The 18254-nt window shown below is 40.1% G+C and overlaps 1 protein-coding gene across 3 annotated transcripts in view; it reads left to right on the top strand.

The window, feature by feature from the left end:
- Positions 1-18254, top strand: part of efcab2 (EF-hand calcium binding domain 2) — a 50251-nt gene that overhangs the window by 11034 nt on the left and 20963 nt on the right. Inside the window, exon 7 of one of the 3 annotated variants that reach the window (XM_062974723.1) lies at positions 988-7954. The exons of the other annotated variants lie outside the window; for them this stretch is intronic. Within the exon in view, the coding sequence (XP_062830793.1) occupies positions 988-1103 (116 nt within the window). The 3' untranslated portion in view covers positions 1104-7954. Of the gene's footprint in view, positions 1-987; positions 7955-18254 lie in introns of those variants that run through there. 3 annotated transcript variants of the gene reach the window in all.

The following is an 18254-nucleotide window of genomic DNA, read 5'->3' as shown; positions in this document are numbered from 1 at the left end:
CGTTGAATCCTAGTTTCCAGGGGAACAGAAAACAAGCCTGCACCCTCTTCCTTATGACATGCTTTCACATATTCATACATGGCTATCATGTCTCCTCTCAACCTTCTCTTCTGCAGGCTCAGCATACACAGCTATTTGAGACCCTCTTTGTAGGGCATGGTCTCCTGACCTTTGATCATTTTAGTCACCCTCCTCTGGACACCTTTCAGGATGTCAATATTTCTTTTAAATAGTGGTGCCCAGAATTAGACACCGTATTCCAGGTGTGTGTGTGTTAAAAACCCAAACATTTTGGTTAAATGATCAGTAGTATCCCCCAGAGTGCTATTAGTTTATTAGCTATCTGGACGCAAAATATTTTTTTCTGTAGGCAAAGGGGCAACAGATGTAGTGTATTATAGAACTTCAGGGTCTTGTGTGGGTCTAGTTCAAACACCAAGTTCTTATCAGTTGTTGAGCTCATAACTAACAATTAGCAAGTATAAGTCCTAGAATAAATTCATTTTATTAATTACATGACTTAATTACATAGCAGAAAAACCCCATTAATAAAGGAGTCTTGGTTGCTAGTGAATATATCCTGTATATTGATTTTGGTTTTGTAGAAATTTAATAACCTCTTCTTCAGACTATTTCCAAGGCAGTTTACAAAAGAATATTAAAATAGTGACAAGAATAAAAATCAATCAAACTATTAAAAAATGTAAAAAGTGAAGACAACATTATTGAAGACATACAGAACACTTTTATTGCAATAAAAAACATGTATGTAGGCTTGGATCTTACGATGGGAAGGCAGGAAAATTGCAGGAATCTAGGGAAATGGTGCATTTTTCTCAGTCTGTGTTTTACCATGTAAAGTCTGTGTTTTACCATGTTTGATGTAATTTTAATCCACAAATATGGGTGGAAATTAACAAAGAAATCTTGAGATACTAAAATAGGGAAAAGATCTGAACATTTTAAGTATTGTTGTTTCTGCCGCAGGTGAGCCTTTTACACAGGAAGAAATGGAGGAAATGCTCTCCGCTGCTGTAGACCCAGAAACTAATACTGTTCGCTATAAAGACTACATTTCAATGATGGTTGTGGATGAAAATTAAGCCCTGTGTGTAATTCATTGGTTTAAACCTTCTGCTTTATATCTGCCCAATTAACTTCATGGGATTGCAGCAAACCCCCAACACTAAAATGATTTTCAGTGGAAATAATGCCCTTTTTATTTGGTAAAGTATCAAATTATTGTTTTAAAATGTCAGTCATCTTGGCTAACTTTTACAAAAGAAATAATTCAAACAATAGAATGCACAAGCATAACAACTTAATCTTACGCTTACTGCTTACTAGCAAATTACATTGATATCATCAGAACAGTCCTCTCCCAAATGGTTGCAGATTGGGATCACTTCCTATGATTGCAGTACTAAATTTTTGTAATACTTATTATGGAATACATTATATTGAGCAACAATTTACTTTGATATAAATAAACAGCATTATATTATGCATATGGTGACATAATGATAATTGGGGGAAATGTCAAAATCTTAATACAATCAGATGTAGAAAAACTGGAAAAAGGGGAAACTTTAGGAATCAAAATCTATGGATTCAGTTTATTCTTATCTTTGTTCAGCACAGACATGAAGTTGATGGTAAATTTATTAAAATTCTAAAGAAGGAGCTAAAATGTGTACCCTCTCCATGGTATTGGACTGCAGTTACCAGGAACCCCCACCATTATTTATACTAACTGGTTAATGGGAAGTGTAGTCCAAATAACATCTTGGTGAACACAAATTGTTCTCCCCCAAACATGCTGTTTTTGATATTGTGGCTTCTTTAAGGAAGCTACGAAAAGTTCTGTTGAGTAGCCAGATTTCACCTAGCTTTTGGTATTTAAAGTCTGCAATTCTTGGGGTAGCTTTTATTGAATGGATTTTCTGGAAGTACAAGAGCATTGGTGGAGGTGCTTGAGTTCAAAATATTTTCTCACTATATTACAAAGAAAAGGAGTTGTTTACTTGCACATATACTGCAATACCACTTGGTTTACACAGGGTATGTTTTCTGTTATTCATCCTAGGGAACTAGTTTACATTTAAGAAGACTCTCCTGATTAAATTGTGGTATGCTGTAAAGTTATCTTCAGACCATGATAACATCACAGTGTCTTGTTGATACACTTTTATATTTATCTCAGTATAGGCCTGGGAGGCCTCAGTTAATAGCTGAACTCCATTGTGTTTAAGGCTTTTTACAAACACATTTGGAGACACCTGCCTGAGAGTTGGCAAACAAAGTAAAAACAAAGCAATGGATGAGATCACAAGGCATGATGTTACAGAGATCTGAGAAAAAAGCAGACCACAATAAATCAGATTGTTAGGTTGACCCAAATTAGACCCACTGAATAAATAAAACTGAATCACTGAGACTTGCTACAGTGGTAATTTAACAAGACATGTTCTTTCAATGGATCTATTCTATTGAGAATAGCTGATTTAGCTGAGTATAATTTATGAAGCCAGCTAATGTTACAAATGCTTCAGGCATAAAGTTTTGAGTTTTTTTAGAAAATTCTCTTTGCTCCCCTCTCTCCTGAGCATTCTTATCAGTTGCCTTCTCGGCCAATAAAGTCAATACCTGTAGTTCCCTTGCTTCTGTTTTCATTTCCTGTTCTGCACACAGCACACAGTCTTTCTTGTTTCTTGAGCCTCTGATTCTTCCCCAGGATTGTTTATAACAGCAAGGTAATTGATGAATTGAGAAGTATTAGAAGAGCATCACATTACTGCCAATATGGAATAAACATTTTCATAGAATCGTAGAGTTGGAAGAGACCTCACGGGCCGTCCAGTCCAACCCCCTGCAAGAAGCAGGAAAATCTCATTCAAAGCACCCCGACAGATGGCCATCCAGTCTCTGCTTAAAAGCCTCCATAGAAGGAGCCTCCACCACTGTCCGGGAGAGAGTTCCACTGCCAAACAATTCTCAGAGTGAGGAAGTTCTTCCTGATGTTCAGGTGGAATCTCCTTTCCTGTAGTTTGAAACCATTGTTCTGCGTCCTAGTTTGCAGGGCAGCAGCAAACAAGCTTGCTCCCTCCTCCCTATGACTTCCCCTTACATATTTGTACATGGCTATCATGTCTCCTCTCAGCCTTCTCTTCTGCAGGCTAAACATACCCAGCTCTTTAAGCCGCTCCTTATAGGGCTTGTTCGCCAGACCCTTGATCATTTTAGTTGCCCTCCTCTGGATGCTTTCCAGCTTGTCAACATCTCCCTTCAACTGCGGTGCTCAGAGTTGGACACAGTATTCCAGGTGTGGCCTGACCAAGGCAGAATAGAGGGGTAGCATGACTTCCCTGAATCTAGACGCTATACCCAAAATCCCATTGGCTTTTTTCGCTGCCACATCACATTGTTGGCTCATGCTTAACTTGTCCACGAGGACTCGAAGGTCTTTTTCACACGTACTGCTGTCGAGCCAGGCTTCCCCCATTCTGTATCTTTGCATTTCATTTTTTCTGCCTAAGTGAAGTATCTTGCATTTGTTTCTGTTGAACTTCATTTTGTTAGTTTCGGCCCATCTCTCTAATCTGTCAATATCGTTTTGAATTCTACTCCTGTCTTCTGGAGTGTTAGCTATCCCTCTCAGTTTGGTGCCATCTGCAAACTTGATGATCGTGCCTTCTAACCCTTGTCTAAGTTGTTAATAAAGATGTTGAACAGAACCCTGCGGCACTCCACTCGTGACTTCTTTCCAAGATGAAGACAACACATTGGTGAGCACCCTTTGAGTTCCTTTGCTTAGCCAATTACAGATCCACCTAACCATAGTTTTGTCTAGCCCACATTTTACTAGTTTGTTTGCCAGAAGGTCGTGGGGGACTTTGTCGAAGGCCTTACTGAAATCCAGGTAGGCTACATCCACAGCATTCCCCGCATCTACCCAGCTTGTAACTCTATCGAAAAAAGAGATCAGATTAGTCTGGCATGATTTGTTTCTGGTAAATCCGTGTTGACTGTTAGCAATGACCGCATTTGTTTCTAAGTGTTTGCAGACCACCTCCTTAATGGTCTTTTCAAGAATCTTGCCTGGTATCGACGTGAGGCTAACCGGACTGTAATTGTTTGGGTCATCCTTTTTTCCCTTCTTGAAGATAGGGACCACATTCGCCCTCCTCCAATCTTCTGGGACTTCTCCCGTTCTCCAAGAGCTCTCAAAGATGATTGCTAGTGGTTCAGAAATAACTTCCGCTAGTTCCTTCAATACTCTTGGGTGTAGTTGATCCGGCCCTGGAGACTTAAATTCATTTAGAGCGGCCAGGTATTCCTGGATGACTTCTTTCCGTATTTGGGGTTGGATTTCGCCCAATCCTTCATCCACACCATGTTGCTGAGGTTGAGGCTGGCTTTCTTTTTGTGAGAAGACTGAGGCAAAGAAGGCATTCAGTAGTTCTGCCTTTTCCCTATCCCCTGTCAGAATTTCCCCATCTTCTCCTCGCAGAGGCCCTATTGCCTCCTTGTTCTTCCTTTTCCTACCAACGTAAGCAAAAAAGCCCTTTTTGTTGTTTTTAATGTTTCTGGCAAGCCTGAGCTCGTTTTGCGCTTTAGCCTTGCGAACCTTTTCCCTACAGGAGTTGGCTATTCGTTTGAATTCTTTGGTGATTTCTCCCTTTTTCCATTTCTTGTGCATGTCTTTCTTGAGTTTTAGACCAGTTAGAAGTTCTTTGGACATCCATTCTGGCTTCTTTGCACTTGTCTTATTTTTATTCTTTGTTGGCACTGTTTGCATTTGCGCCTTGAGTATTTCACTTTTGAAAAACTCCCATCCATCTTTGACTCCCTTGTCTTTTAGTATTGGCGTCCATGGAATGCTGCTCAGTATTTTCTTCATTTTTTGGAAGTCAGCTCTCCTAAAGTCCAGAATGCGGGTTTGACTTTTCTTGTTTCGGCCTTCCTTTGTATCGCAAACTGCAGGAGCACATGGTTGCTTGCCCCTAAGGATCTGACCGCTTCAACTGCATTGATCTGGTCTTCCGCGTTTGTTAGGATGAGATCAAGAGTAGCCGATCCCCTTGTTGCCTCTTTTACCTTCTGGACCATAAAATTGTCTGCAAGGCAAGCAAGGAATTTGTTTGACTTTGTACTCTTGACCGAGTTTGTTTTCCAGCAGATATCAGGATAGTTGAAATCGCCCATGACTACTATGTGTTATAAAAAGTGTTGCCTCTTTTGATGTAATGGGGCATAAATCTAACTAGATGTTTCCCAAATGGATGTACAGCTACCAGTGCAAATTATACATCGCCAGTCTTTATGAACATTCTTCCATTTGTAGAAACAACATTTTCCTTTTTTGGAAGAAGGTACGGTAGAGTCTCACTTATCCAAGCTAAACGGGCTGGCAGAAGCTTGGATAAGCGAATATCTTGGATTATAAGGAGGGATTAAGGAAAAGCCTACTAAACATCAAATTAGGTTATGATTTTACAAATGAAGCACCAAAACATCATGTTATACAACAAATTTGACAGAAAATGTAGTTCAATACGCAGTATTGTTATGTTGTAATTACTGTATTTACTAATTTAGCGCCAAAATATCACAATATATTGAAAACATTGACTACAAAAATGGCTTGGATAATCCAGAAGCTTGGATAAACGAGGCTTGGATAAGTGAGACTCTTGTATTCAGAGTAACAAAAACTGAAAGTTTTTGCTGCATTTAGTGTAATTGGGACTCCTGAAGCAGAATGAATTGAAAAAGAAAATAACAATACTTCAAGTGTACTGATTTTGAAAAAACTGATCAGATTTCTACAAGAGTACTGCAGTCTCTCCAACTATGAACTGACCATACTGAAGACTTTTGAGTGAGGGCAGTTTGTTCTCTTTCCTGACTAGAAAAGCAGTCATCCACAGAATGGGCAGTCTGTTTGGCCACCTATTGCATATTATTAGAGTAGATAATGCAGCTTCTAAGAATGGGGATTATGGCATGCCTTGAATGTTATCAAAAATTTATCTTGTGGCCACTAAATCTAAGCCAAAAAAAGTAACCAGAAGCAGAGCTAAATAGATCTAAATTTCTGCCCTCCAATTTTGCCTTGGGATCTGTGTATGTTTTTTTCTCAGAATTCAATAGTTGTGAAGGCATTTCTTCTTTGGAACCCTATTTCTTGTGTGCCATCTGTGTATACTGTGAATAACCGAAAAGACAAACAAACATGCCCTAACGCAAACTAACCCTAGTTGTCAAAATATTTAAATTAGGCTATTGTATTTTGGATTCATCTTGACATGACTTGACCCATTGGAAAGGATTATTATGTTTTGTTAAGTGGAAGACAGTAAGAAAATAGGAAGACTACATTACAAATGGATTGATTCAAAGGAAGGCACAACCTTAAGTTTACAAGGTTTTAGAGGGGCTTTTAATAACTCTCTGGGGATCTCTCATTCTTAGAGGCATCATTGATCAACGCCAGATTGACAGCAAACAATAGTTTATTTAAACATGTTCTTAACAGGTTTTTAATTATACGTTTTTCATTTATATTGTAAGCTATCATTGATCCCCAGGTGAGGAGAAACGAGATATACTTTAATTAAAATAAGAAACTTTTAAATGGAAAGCTATATGCTAAGAAAGATCATTGCAGTAAAAAAAAATGCAAATGAAGTAAACATATATATTAAAACTGAAATGTTCCCAACCTTTGGTCCTCCAGGTATTTTGGACTTCAGATCCCACAATTCCTAACAGCTGGTCAGCTGGCTGGGATTTCTGGGAGTTGAAATCCAAACCAACTGGAGGACCAAAGGATGGGAACCATTGACATAGAGGACCTGTGAGGGTTTGGAACAAGTCTTGGGGTTTAGAGTAGGCAGGGAACTCTAAAGGCTAAAAGAAAGATAAAGTTATCTAAAGAAAGAAATTGCAGAGGTTACACATGAGTAAGAATAGGATAATCACGCAGAACTTAGGACACACATTTTCTGCTTTGTTTTCACGAAGTCTGGGCCAAGAGACAGAATGTCTAGGGCTGCTTAAGAGGGTTAGACAGCTTGGAAAAGTTCCTTTTTAGGACCATGACTTTTGCAATCCTTTATCCATCATGTTCAACATGAGTTTCATTATTTCCTGGAATTTTGCGAATAATCTTTTTTTTTTTTAATCAAGTAACTTTGCCAAGCTCCGTTTCTAATGCACAGTTCAGTATAGATTGAAAATAGAACACACATTTGAATAGGTGTAAGTTACAAAGCAAAACAAGAGTGGTTGTTTCTTTAAAACTTTGTCAATTTATATACAGTCTTTTTCATGGACTGTAGCCCTGTTCATTATATCTAAATGTTGTGAGCAAACAGTGAAGGCCCAGAGACTACAGGTCTATAGCTGGAAGAGTTGTATGAATGCTACATTTACACTGACAGGTTGATTATTCAAGTTAATGACTTGTGGCTGTCATTGTCATATTAGGTTGTAGCAACCTATAGAAGCAATGACCAAGAAGCTCCTAAATTCAACATATTGATTTGAAGCTCTTGAATCTGACATACTATATTGATTTGAACTAACCAATTAATTGTGTGGCTTTGGGTATTGTTCCAGATTTCACCTACGTGGTCTCTTTTTAATAATATGTTTGACCAACGTTTTTAAAAGAGGATTGTTTAATTAATTATTGATTTGATTTATATTCCGTTTTTATTCTGACCATTACTATAATTGCCACATTTTGGAGTTATTCTATAGTGGCTTGTTTTAGAAAGAATTTACATTTCAGAATACATTGTTAAATAGTTGCATAGTTGCATTTCTGGAGCTTGGATGTATACTATAAAGTCCTGCATATGATAAAAAGTATAACATTTTAAAGTAATCTAACATTGTATTAATTAGCATTACATTGTGCCAATAAAATAAATCTCTTTCACAAGCAGACCAGGGCTGGGGACAGTTTCATAGTGGACCTCACTGTACCTCTACTTCTTTGTTCTTGCCATTGCATTTTCTTACTCAGGGTGATTTACAAAAGTTGAAACAGGTAACCAGTCTGGAGGTTTGTGAAGGCCAGAAAGGTTGGGGAAGGAGGCAAATAAACAACTGTGTTTGCGAGTACTTTTATCCTCTTTTTTTCAATTTTGAGATCAAAAATTATTTTGAAGAAAAGCATTTAGAACCTATGGGAGTGTTATACAGTGCATGAAGGGCCACAAATAATGTACAAACTTGATGTATTCACAGTCTGCTCTTTTTTCCCCACCCCGTCTTACAACTATGCAAAATTCAGACTGCTTAGGAAAAAACCCAAAAAAACAGTGGCATGGATATGGAAATGCTGCCCAAGCTCTATTCATTTCCAAAGAATTGAACACAGGTTGCCTGGTGCTTGGTTACTAAAATTGAACAGAAGGACATTTTTAGTTTGAGAATGCTATTTATATACATATTTCTTGAAAATAGTATTTGCATATGAAACCATGAGCAGAGACTGATTTTATAGGCTTGCTTTTGTAAGAATCCCTAATTAAGGCATATGAAGTAAGTGAGATTGTTGTCTTCTGAATCCGTAATTTCTTCTTCAATTAAAATTTCACTTATGTTTGTAATAACTCCCTTCCCTGCATACAATGCTAATGACTAATTAGCCCCACTTTCATTTAGTTTCTGTGCAGTAAACAAGTAATGCCACAGTTTATTAATTTTTCTAATAAGAGTAGCAGTAGAGCACCCTTGAATGCAATAAACAAATTCAAATTGTCCGGACAGCCAGAATGTAATGAGAAAAGCAGTTTTGACTGGCTTTAATCTGAAAAGGTTCTACATCTGGGAGATGGAATGCACAATTTGCATTTTGTTACAAACAGAGCTTTTATCGGTAACAAGTTTCCCTGGCTTTCTTAATAATAGGAGCATAGTGCTTCCATTTTAGGAGGCAAAATGTACATTGTATTTGGAGTACAGTTTAAGCACCCAGAATTCTGAGATATTCCAAAATCATCCACAGGGGTAGTAGAGATAGTAACATTTTTGCTTTTCTGATGGCTCATTGTACACAAATTTATTACAGATATTCTATAAAATCACCTCCAGGCTACATGTATAATATGTATGTGAAGCATAAATAAATGTCATGTTTAGACTTACGTCCCATCTCCAGCTATTCCAAAACCAAACAAAAATTCAAAGTAGTTCTGGTCCCAAGCATTTTGAAGAAGGGATGCTCAATCTGTATATTTATTTATTTATTTATTTACCATATTTATATCCCGCCTTTCTCAACTCCTGGGGGGACTCAAGGCGGCTTACAAACGGCACTACATAGTGCCTACAACATAAAACATAAAAAGTTACATTAACACTTGATCTTAGCCAAAAGGCCGAGAAGCGATCAGGTAGTGGCGTTAATGGCGGACGCAGCAGAACGCTGAGGTTCCTCAGCGTTCTGACCTCTCCGAGAGCTCAGGTAGAGCCGTGGCTCCCACTCACCAGTGGCAAGATACCGGTGAGTTGCAAAACCATTGGACTTTCCCAGACAACTAGGGGAAACTGTACCAGTCCCAGTACGGGAAAAGTCCTTGGTGGGCAGAGCGAGGTTGAGGTTTCCTAGCCGAGGCTAGGCTAGAACGCCGTCACTATTTTAAAACTTAAGAAGAGAGAGGGAAGAAATGTATACATAGAAGCGAAGCGAGCCTACATTGCAAAAGATAGACCGCGGCACTAAGAAGCGAGAGAGAAGTCTAGGAGAAGGAAGGAGAGAGAGTACTCTCGGTCCTTGGAGAAAGGAAAGGAAGAGGAATGCATGGCGCAAGAAGAACAATAATATAAAACAATATTAGAACACCCTAAAGACTTCAATACACTCTTAAGACAGAGACAGAGAAGACCACACTACCCAGTGAGATTGGAGGGACTCCTCCGGAGGAGCCCCGGTGGGAACACGGCCGGTTGGGGGAGGGCGAGAGGCGACGGTTGCGGCGATCAGGCGAGGACCAGGAGGAGAGACGAGCGGGGGCAGCACGCACGCGACGCAAGCGACGCAAGCGACGCACGCCGTAGGGACGTACGGCGCGACGACGCAGTGCCGCGCGGTGACGCGGCGCGCTCAACAGTGAGACAAAATACAAAATACAATTGAGTCGGGACCACCATAGTGTCCCCAGGAGCGGTCAAATGGAGAGCGGGACGAGGATTGCCTAAACAGGTTTTCACAAAGCAACCAAGGCCAGCCCGTCCAAGGATTGGAAGAAGAGGATCTAAGCGGCTTTTCTGAGGAACCTCAGCTGCTTTTCTGAAGAAGATTAAGAAAGAGGACTATCCTGCCGGCCCCATAAAGGTTGGCTTCATAACGCTTAACAGACTCTACTTATATATTTACACTTAACTCATACTTGTAGATATATGGTTGTTTTTCCTTTTCTTTTTTTTCTCTTTTTTTCTTTTTTCCTCTAATCTGTCTCCGTTTCGGCTGCTATAGTCTGGGGTCGACAACCACTCACAGATGCGTTAGTGTTAGAATTGTTTTATAGGTAGTGTCAGCGTCAGAATTGATTTATAGGATGTAATTGGCTATCCCATCTACTACTCCCACAGCTTCCAGTTAGCCCGACCCGACTTGACAGCACAGTCCCAGGGTGTATTTAGACAGCACCTACAGTACCAGTTTCTAGATTACTTGCAACTGGAATAGGGTCCAAGCAAAGGGGGCAGAAATTAAATAAACAAATAAATAATACGGGTGACTCGCAGACCAGACTAGACTAAAGCAATAAGCAATAAGATTGAGATGAATTCATCCAAGGCGAAGATGGATAAAGATAAGGAGAAACGAGGAACAGCTAGGAAAGATTCGTTACCAGACGATTACAGTATTAAAGATGTAATGTTAGAGATTCTGAAATTACAAACAGAGGTGATTAAGATTCAGGAAAAGCAAGACAAACAATACACCCAGATTAGGGATGAGATGAAAGGTATGAAAGAGGAAATAAAAGAGGAAATCCAAACACTAGTTAAAGAGGAAATCAGACTGATAAAAGAGGACATAGAACTTATTAAACAGGATAATAAGGAAAGATCTAAAGAAAATAAAATAATTAAAACCGATCAAGACAGAACAAGAAGAGATTTAGGCGAAATAGAAAAAACAATAAGTGCAATCAAAATTCAACAAGAGATACTTGAGACAAAAGAAAAGGAATTCCAGTTAAGATTCCGTAACTTACAGGAGGCCGAAGATGAAAATTTAAAAGACCAAGTTGTAGAAATCATAACAAATATTACCCAGAGAACCAGAGAAACGGTGGAAGGGAATTTAGACAGAATTTATAGAATTCATTCGAACCATTCAAGAAAATTTAACACGCCAAGGGACATTGTGATCCACTTCAGTAAGAAAAGCCTGAGGGACGAGGTCCTCAAAGGTAATGCCAAAGTTCCATCATATTTTAAAGGAAACAAAATTGCCATTCTTAAAGAACTCCCTATGTCTGTCTTAGATAAGAGGCGTAAATACTTCTTCCTGACAGACGAGCTGAAGAGAAGAAATATAAGATTCAAATGGGAAAGGAGGGAGGGAGTGATGATTACCTGGGAGGGAAATAAACATTGGATAACAAGTGAACCCAAAGCACACGCCTTCTATGAGAAATACCTAAACACAGGATCACAGGAGAATAGTAAGAGGGAACAGCTACGGAAAGAGAAAGAAGGAGTGGAATTAAAAGAGGACAGGACTCAAGGAGAAGATGGAGAATGGTCCAGATTGAAAAAAAGACTCAGAGAAAGATCGCCCGAAGACTTATTGGATCTGATGGATCTGGGAAAATGGGATAAGGTTAGGGAGGAGGAGGCAAACAAGAACGATGGCGCGGAGGCTTAAACTGTATTCTAACAATATAAATGGTTTTAACTCGCCTTGTAAAAGAAATAAAGTCTGGCAACAAATAAAAAAAGGCAAATACGACATAGCATGTCTCCAAGAAACTCACATAACACACAAGCACGTGTCACACCTAGTATACGATAAACTGGGAAAGACGTATTATTCATCTGGGCCCGAGAAGAAAAAAGGGGTTGTGACCTACGTAAATGAGAAGCTGCCTTCAAAAATAGCCTTCAAAGATCATGAGGGCAGAATACTAGGCGTCACGGTAGAAGTGCATAACAGGATACTCCTGATATGCAACATATATGCGCCAAATGGGTGTAAACTAAAATTTGTAGAAAGACTCTATCAAAAAATAATAGAACAAGAATACGAGGACCTCATAATAATAGGGGACTTCAATGGGGTGCTCAATGCAGCACTAGATAAATCCAACTCAGCAGAGAAGTCTAAAAGCATCAAGGGTGGTGTATTACCCAGATATTTCTTTAAAATGAAAGAAGATCTAAACTTGCTGGACATATGGAGACACCTACACGGAAGTGCAAGGGATTATACATTCCTGTCTAACAGACATTTGACCTGGACCCGAATTGACATGATATGGGGTAATAAATCAATAGCAAACAGAATAACTAAATGTAATATACTACCAAGACTAAACTCGGACCATGCTCCCTTGGAGATTACATTAGATAAGGAGGATACGAGAAGCGGAGAATACAGATGGAGACTAAACGAATCATTGTTAAAAGATCAAGAGGATCAGGACAGATATAGGAAATTGCTGACAGAATATTTCAATCTCAACAAGGAGGAAGACACAGCAATAGAATTTATTTGGGACGCCAGCAAAGCTTATATGAGAGGCCAGATAATACAACAAAGTGCTAGGAAGAAAAGGTCTTGGAGATTAGAATTCCAGAAGATAGAAGGGGAGATAGCAAGATTGGAGAAAACACTCAAAGGAAATCCCAAGGATAAGAAAACCCAGCTTAATCTCGAAATTCACAAAAAACAACTAGAGACACTTCAGGTTGAGGAAATGGGAAAGAAGCTAAGATACGCAAGACAGCATCATTTCGAAAACGCGAACAAGGTTGGGAGGTGGTTGGCGAGGAAAATAAACAAAAAGAAACAAGCACAATATATTAATAAAATACAGGAAGATGGGAAAACATACTATAGCTATAAAGAAATAGGCCAACAATTCACCGCTTTTTATGAGAAATTGTATAAAAAGGACACAATCGCCGAAGAAAAAGTAACGCAATATATAGGGAGGCAGGACATTCCCAAAATTTCGGAAATGCAAAGAGAAATTCTAAATAGGAAGATCAAGGAAGAAGAAATAAGCAGAGCAATTAAGAAACTCCCCTCAAATAAAGCACCAGGTCCCGAAGGGTTCTCAATGTCATACTATAAAATATTCCAGGAGATACTCATCTCACCCCTACAGAAAGTTATGAACAGAATACTGGAAGGAGGGAAAGTTCCGCAAACATGGACTAGCGCTAATATTGTAGTAATACCAAAAGACAAGGCCGACAACACACAGGTTAAGAACTATAGGCCTATATCGCTTTTAAATGCGGACTACAAAATCTTTGCCAGTATCCTAGCAGAAAGGTTAAAAGAGGTATTAAAGGCAAGAATAGAAGAGGATCAATCCGGTTTCCTCCCCGGCAGGCAAATGAGAGAGAACATTAGGAATATCCTAAATGCCATAGAATATTATGAAAAGAACAGACAGAAGGAGATAGCCTTCCTTTTTCTAGACGCCGAAAAGGCGTTCGACAACGTCAATTGGTTTTGTATGGTTGAAATCTTAAGGGAAATGGACGTAGGATTTTATTTTTCGAACGCTATTAAAGCAATATACTCTCAGCAAACGGCGAGGGTTATCACAAATGGCCAGATATCCAACACTATAAATATAAACAAAGGGACAAGGCAGGGATGCCCCTTATCCCCGTCTTTATTCATTCTGACAATAGAGGTCCTTTTGAATGCGATAAGGAACAACAAAGAATTAAAAGGCCTCCAACTAAAGAAATATAGCTATAAAACGCGTGCATACGCAGATGATTTGGTATGTCTAATTGAAGACCCAATTGACCAATTCGAAAAATGGTGGAAGGTAATTCAGAACTTCGGAGAAGTAGCAGGACTGAAAATAAACAGAGGAAAAACTAAAATATTAACAAAAAACATGTCACACATAAAAAAAGACAAACTGCAAAGGGTCACAGGCATTGAAGTTGTCAGGAAAATTAAATACCTAGGGATAGAACTAACCGAAAGCAATGCTCATCTATATAAAAACAATTATGAGAGGAAATGGAGGGAGATAAAAGAAAAAATGAAGAAATGGAGATTCCTCCAGCTTTCACTTCTTGGGAAGATAGCAATAGTGAAAATGAAGATACTACCTGAAGTAAACTTTCTTTTCCAAAATTTACCAATTCTAAAAACAAAAAAGACCATAGCAGAATGGCATAGGGATATACAGAAATTCATATGGGAGGGCAAAAAAGCCAGAATAGGGTTTAAACAGTTAAAGGATGATGTTAAGAGAGGGGGGATGGGCTTACCTGATTTTCAACTATATTATGACGCAGCTGCCTTGACCTGGGTTAAGGATTGGACCACCCTATCTAAAAGGAAAACACTAGCTTTAGAAGGTCAGGACCTAAGGAAAGGGTGGCACAGCTATTTGTGCCGAGAGAAATCCAGTAAAGAAAGAAATTTTAGAAACCATTTTTTAAGAGCAGCACTCATAGGAACCTGGGATAAATACAAAAGAAGATTCTATAAAAAGATACCAATGTGGTGCTCCCCTCTCGAAGCAGATCATATGAGAGAATTGCCAAGGGAAATATGGTTAACATATAGGCAAATAGTAAAAGTAGAAAATCAGGAGGTTTGTCTTAAGTCATATGAAGAGATTAAGGGAATGGACCCCTCAATGACTTGGTTAAACTATTGGCAAATAAAGGGAATCTTCCAAGAGGATAAGAGATCAGGCTTGGAACTAAAGGAAACATGTTGGGACAGACTACAAAAAATAGACACTAAAACGACAAAAATATTATACCAACAATTATTAGTTTGGGACACAGAAGATGTGCAGGTAAAAACGGTAATGACTAAATGGGCTAGAGAGATTGGACATACGATCATGTTCTCAGAGTGGGAGGAGATATGGAGGAAGAACCAAAAACTTATATATGCAACGGAATTGAGGGAGAATTGGTTCAAAGTTTTTTATAGATGGTACCTCACTCCGGAGAGGCTTGCGAAGTTCAGTAAAGGTAAAGGAGATGGGAAATGTTGGAAATGCCAGAAACACAATGGAGACTTCATGCATATGTGGTGGGGATGCAGAAAAATAAAAAAGTACTGGCAGGAAATAAAAAAAGAAATGGAGAAAATACTGCAAATTAAATTATATACAAAACCAGAATATTTCTTACTGGGTATGGTGGATTTTCAAATGGATGCCAACATGGAAAAACTTTTCTTATATATGGTAACAGCAGCCAGGATATGTATTGCCAAAGTTTGGAAGACGCAAGAAATACCCTCAACAGAACAATGGTTGCTGAAGTTAATTGATATTAAAAACATGGATTTATTGACACAAAAGGTATCACAGAACATTTCGCCAAAAAAACGGACCGACTGGAACAAACTTAGACAATACTTAGCAGGAAGCAACATAGAACTTTTGTGACTCCTGTTTTCAGGATTCCAGGAATTCCTAGACATCTGGGGCAAACGGTAGCTTGCTGCAAAATATTAAACATTAACAAGATAATGTACCAAGCAATGCAGATGAGCTGGAAGTGGACCGGGTTTTGGGTTTGTTTTTGTTTCAGTGTTTTTTTTTTTGTTTGTTTGTTTTTTTTTTGTTTTTTTTGTTTCTGTTTTTGTTTCTTCTGCTTCTTATAATCTTGTGTACATGTCTAATTCATAAATAAAATATTAAAAAAAAGTTACATTAAGATTAAAATAAGCATACATAAAAACATATTTAAATACAATCCAATGTTAAGATTGTCCAAAAACAAGGTCTAAGGCCGATCCAGAGTCAATTGCATGATTTCAAGTAAACTTATTGCACAACTACTTCTTGAAGGTCTGCTCACAAAGCCAGATTTTAACTTTCTTTCTGAAAGCCAGGAGGGAGGGGGCTGACCTGACATCACTTGGGTGTTCCACAACCGAGGGGCCACCACTGAGAAGGCCCTATCTCTTGTCCTCACCAACCACACTTGCGAAGGTGGTGGGACCGAGAGCAGGGCCTCCCCAGACGAATAACAATTTTCTCGTTTCCATTTTGATATGAATGCTTCAGGTTTTATGCAATTTTCCTATCAATTCTGAATGAGTTGAAAACAACTGCACTGATCATTGTCAGGAGTTTCTGTCTGGATAGGGGACTGTCCAAGTCCAATCCGATCCAGCTGTCCACACTTCCCTGAAGCTCCAGGATACTCTGTAGTATTAAATAAATTCTGGGCAATTCCTCAACTTTATCTAAAGTGGAACGAAGCCCGTTTAGAGCCCAAAACAATCAGAAGTCATAGTGTATTGGACTACTGCAATGCACTCTATGTGGGACTGCCTTTGAAGACGGCTTGGAAACTTCAACTAGTACTTTATTTATTTATTTATTACAACATTTATATCCTGCCCTTCTCACCCAACAGGGGACTCAGGGCGGCTTACAATAAAACACACATATAAAAATTGTACAATACACTATAAATCAGATTAAAAATTATTAGCTTACATCAAACATTCATAAACACATTCTAAAATACAGGATAGGAGGGAGGGAGTCTGCCTGACTTCACTGGGGAGGGCGTTCCATAGGCGGGGAGCCACTACTGAAAAGGCCCTGTCTCTTGTCCACGCCAGCCACACCTGTGAGGCTGATGGGACTGCGAGCAGGGCCTCATCTGATTATCTTAAGCGTCGAGGTGGGTCGCAGCGGGAGACACATTCAGACAGATAAGCTGGGCCGGAACCGTTTAGAGCTTTATAGGCTAAAGCCAGCACCTTAAATTGTGCTCAGTAGCTAATCAGCAGCCAGTGGAGCTGGCGTAACAGAGGAGTAGTATGCTCCCTGAACGCCGCTCCAGTTATTACCCTGGCAGCCTCCTGTTGGACTAATTGAAGCTTCTGAGCAGTCTTCAAAGGCAGCCTCATGTAAAGTGCGTTGCAGTAGTCTAAACGGGATGTAACAAGAGCGTGGACCACTGCGACCAAGTCCAGCTTCCCAAGGTACAGCCGCAGCTGGTGCACAAGTTTTAACTGTGCGAAGGCTCCCCTAGCCACCGCTGAGACCTGGGGTTCCAGGCTCAACGATGAGTCTAGGATCACCCCCACACTGCGCACCTGCTCCTTCAGGGGGAGTGTGACCCCATCCAGCACAGGCTGTAACCCTATACCCTGTTCGGCCTTCCGACTTACCAGGAGGACCTCTGTCTTGTCTGAATTCAATTTCAATTCGTTAGCCCTCATCCAGTCCGACACAGTGGCCAAGCACCGGTTCAGGACCTGAACAGCCTCCTTAGTGACAGGTGGAAAGGAGTGACAGAGCTGGACATCATCTGCGTACAGATGACACCGCACCCCGAAACTCCGGATGATCTCTGCCAGCGGCTTCATGTAGATGTTAAACAACATGAGAGACAACACAGAGCCCTGCGGGACCCCACAAGTCAACGGTTGTGGGGCCGAGCAGGCGTCCCCCAGTGACACCATCTGGGACCAACCCTCCAGGAATGAGCAGAGCCACTGCAAAGCAGTACCTCCAAGCCCCATCCCTGCGAGGCGCCCCAGAAGGATACCGTGATCAACTGTATCGAAGGCCGCTGTGAGGTCCAACAGAACCAGCAGGGACACACTCCCCCTGTCCAGTTCCCGGCGAAGATCATTGAATAAGGCAACCAAGGCTGTCTCGGTACCATGCCCCAACCTGAAGCCAGACTGTGCTGGATCCAGAAAATCGGTGTCGTCCAAGAATCCCTGGAGCTGCGTAGCAACCACATGTTCCAAGACCTTGCCCAAATAGGGGAGATTGGAAATAGGCCGAAAGTTTCCAAGTTGAGTGGGATCCAGTGATGGCTTTTTCAACAGCGGCTTGATCAAAGCCATTTTTAGGCTTGCTGGAAACTTGCCCTCCCGAAGGGAGGCATTCACCACCACCTTCACCCACTCGGCCAAACCCCCTCTGGCTTCTCTCACCAGCCAGGATGGGCAGGGGTCCAGGATGCATGTGGTCGGTCTCGCCTCTCCAAGGATCTTGTCCACATCCTTGAGCTCAACCAATTGAAATGAA

Source organism: Anolis carolinensis, chromosome 1 (genome assembly GCF_035594765.1).
Source record: "Anolis carolinensis isolate JA03-04 chromosome 1, rAnoCar3.1.pri, whole genome shotgun sequence".
Lineage (NCBI taxonomy): Eukaryota > Metazoa > Chordata > Lepidosauria > Squamata > Dactyloidae > Anolis > Anolis carolinensis.
This window is presented reverse-complemented; position numbering and strand designations above follow the sequence as displayed.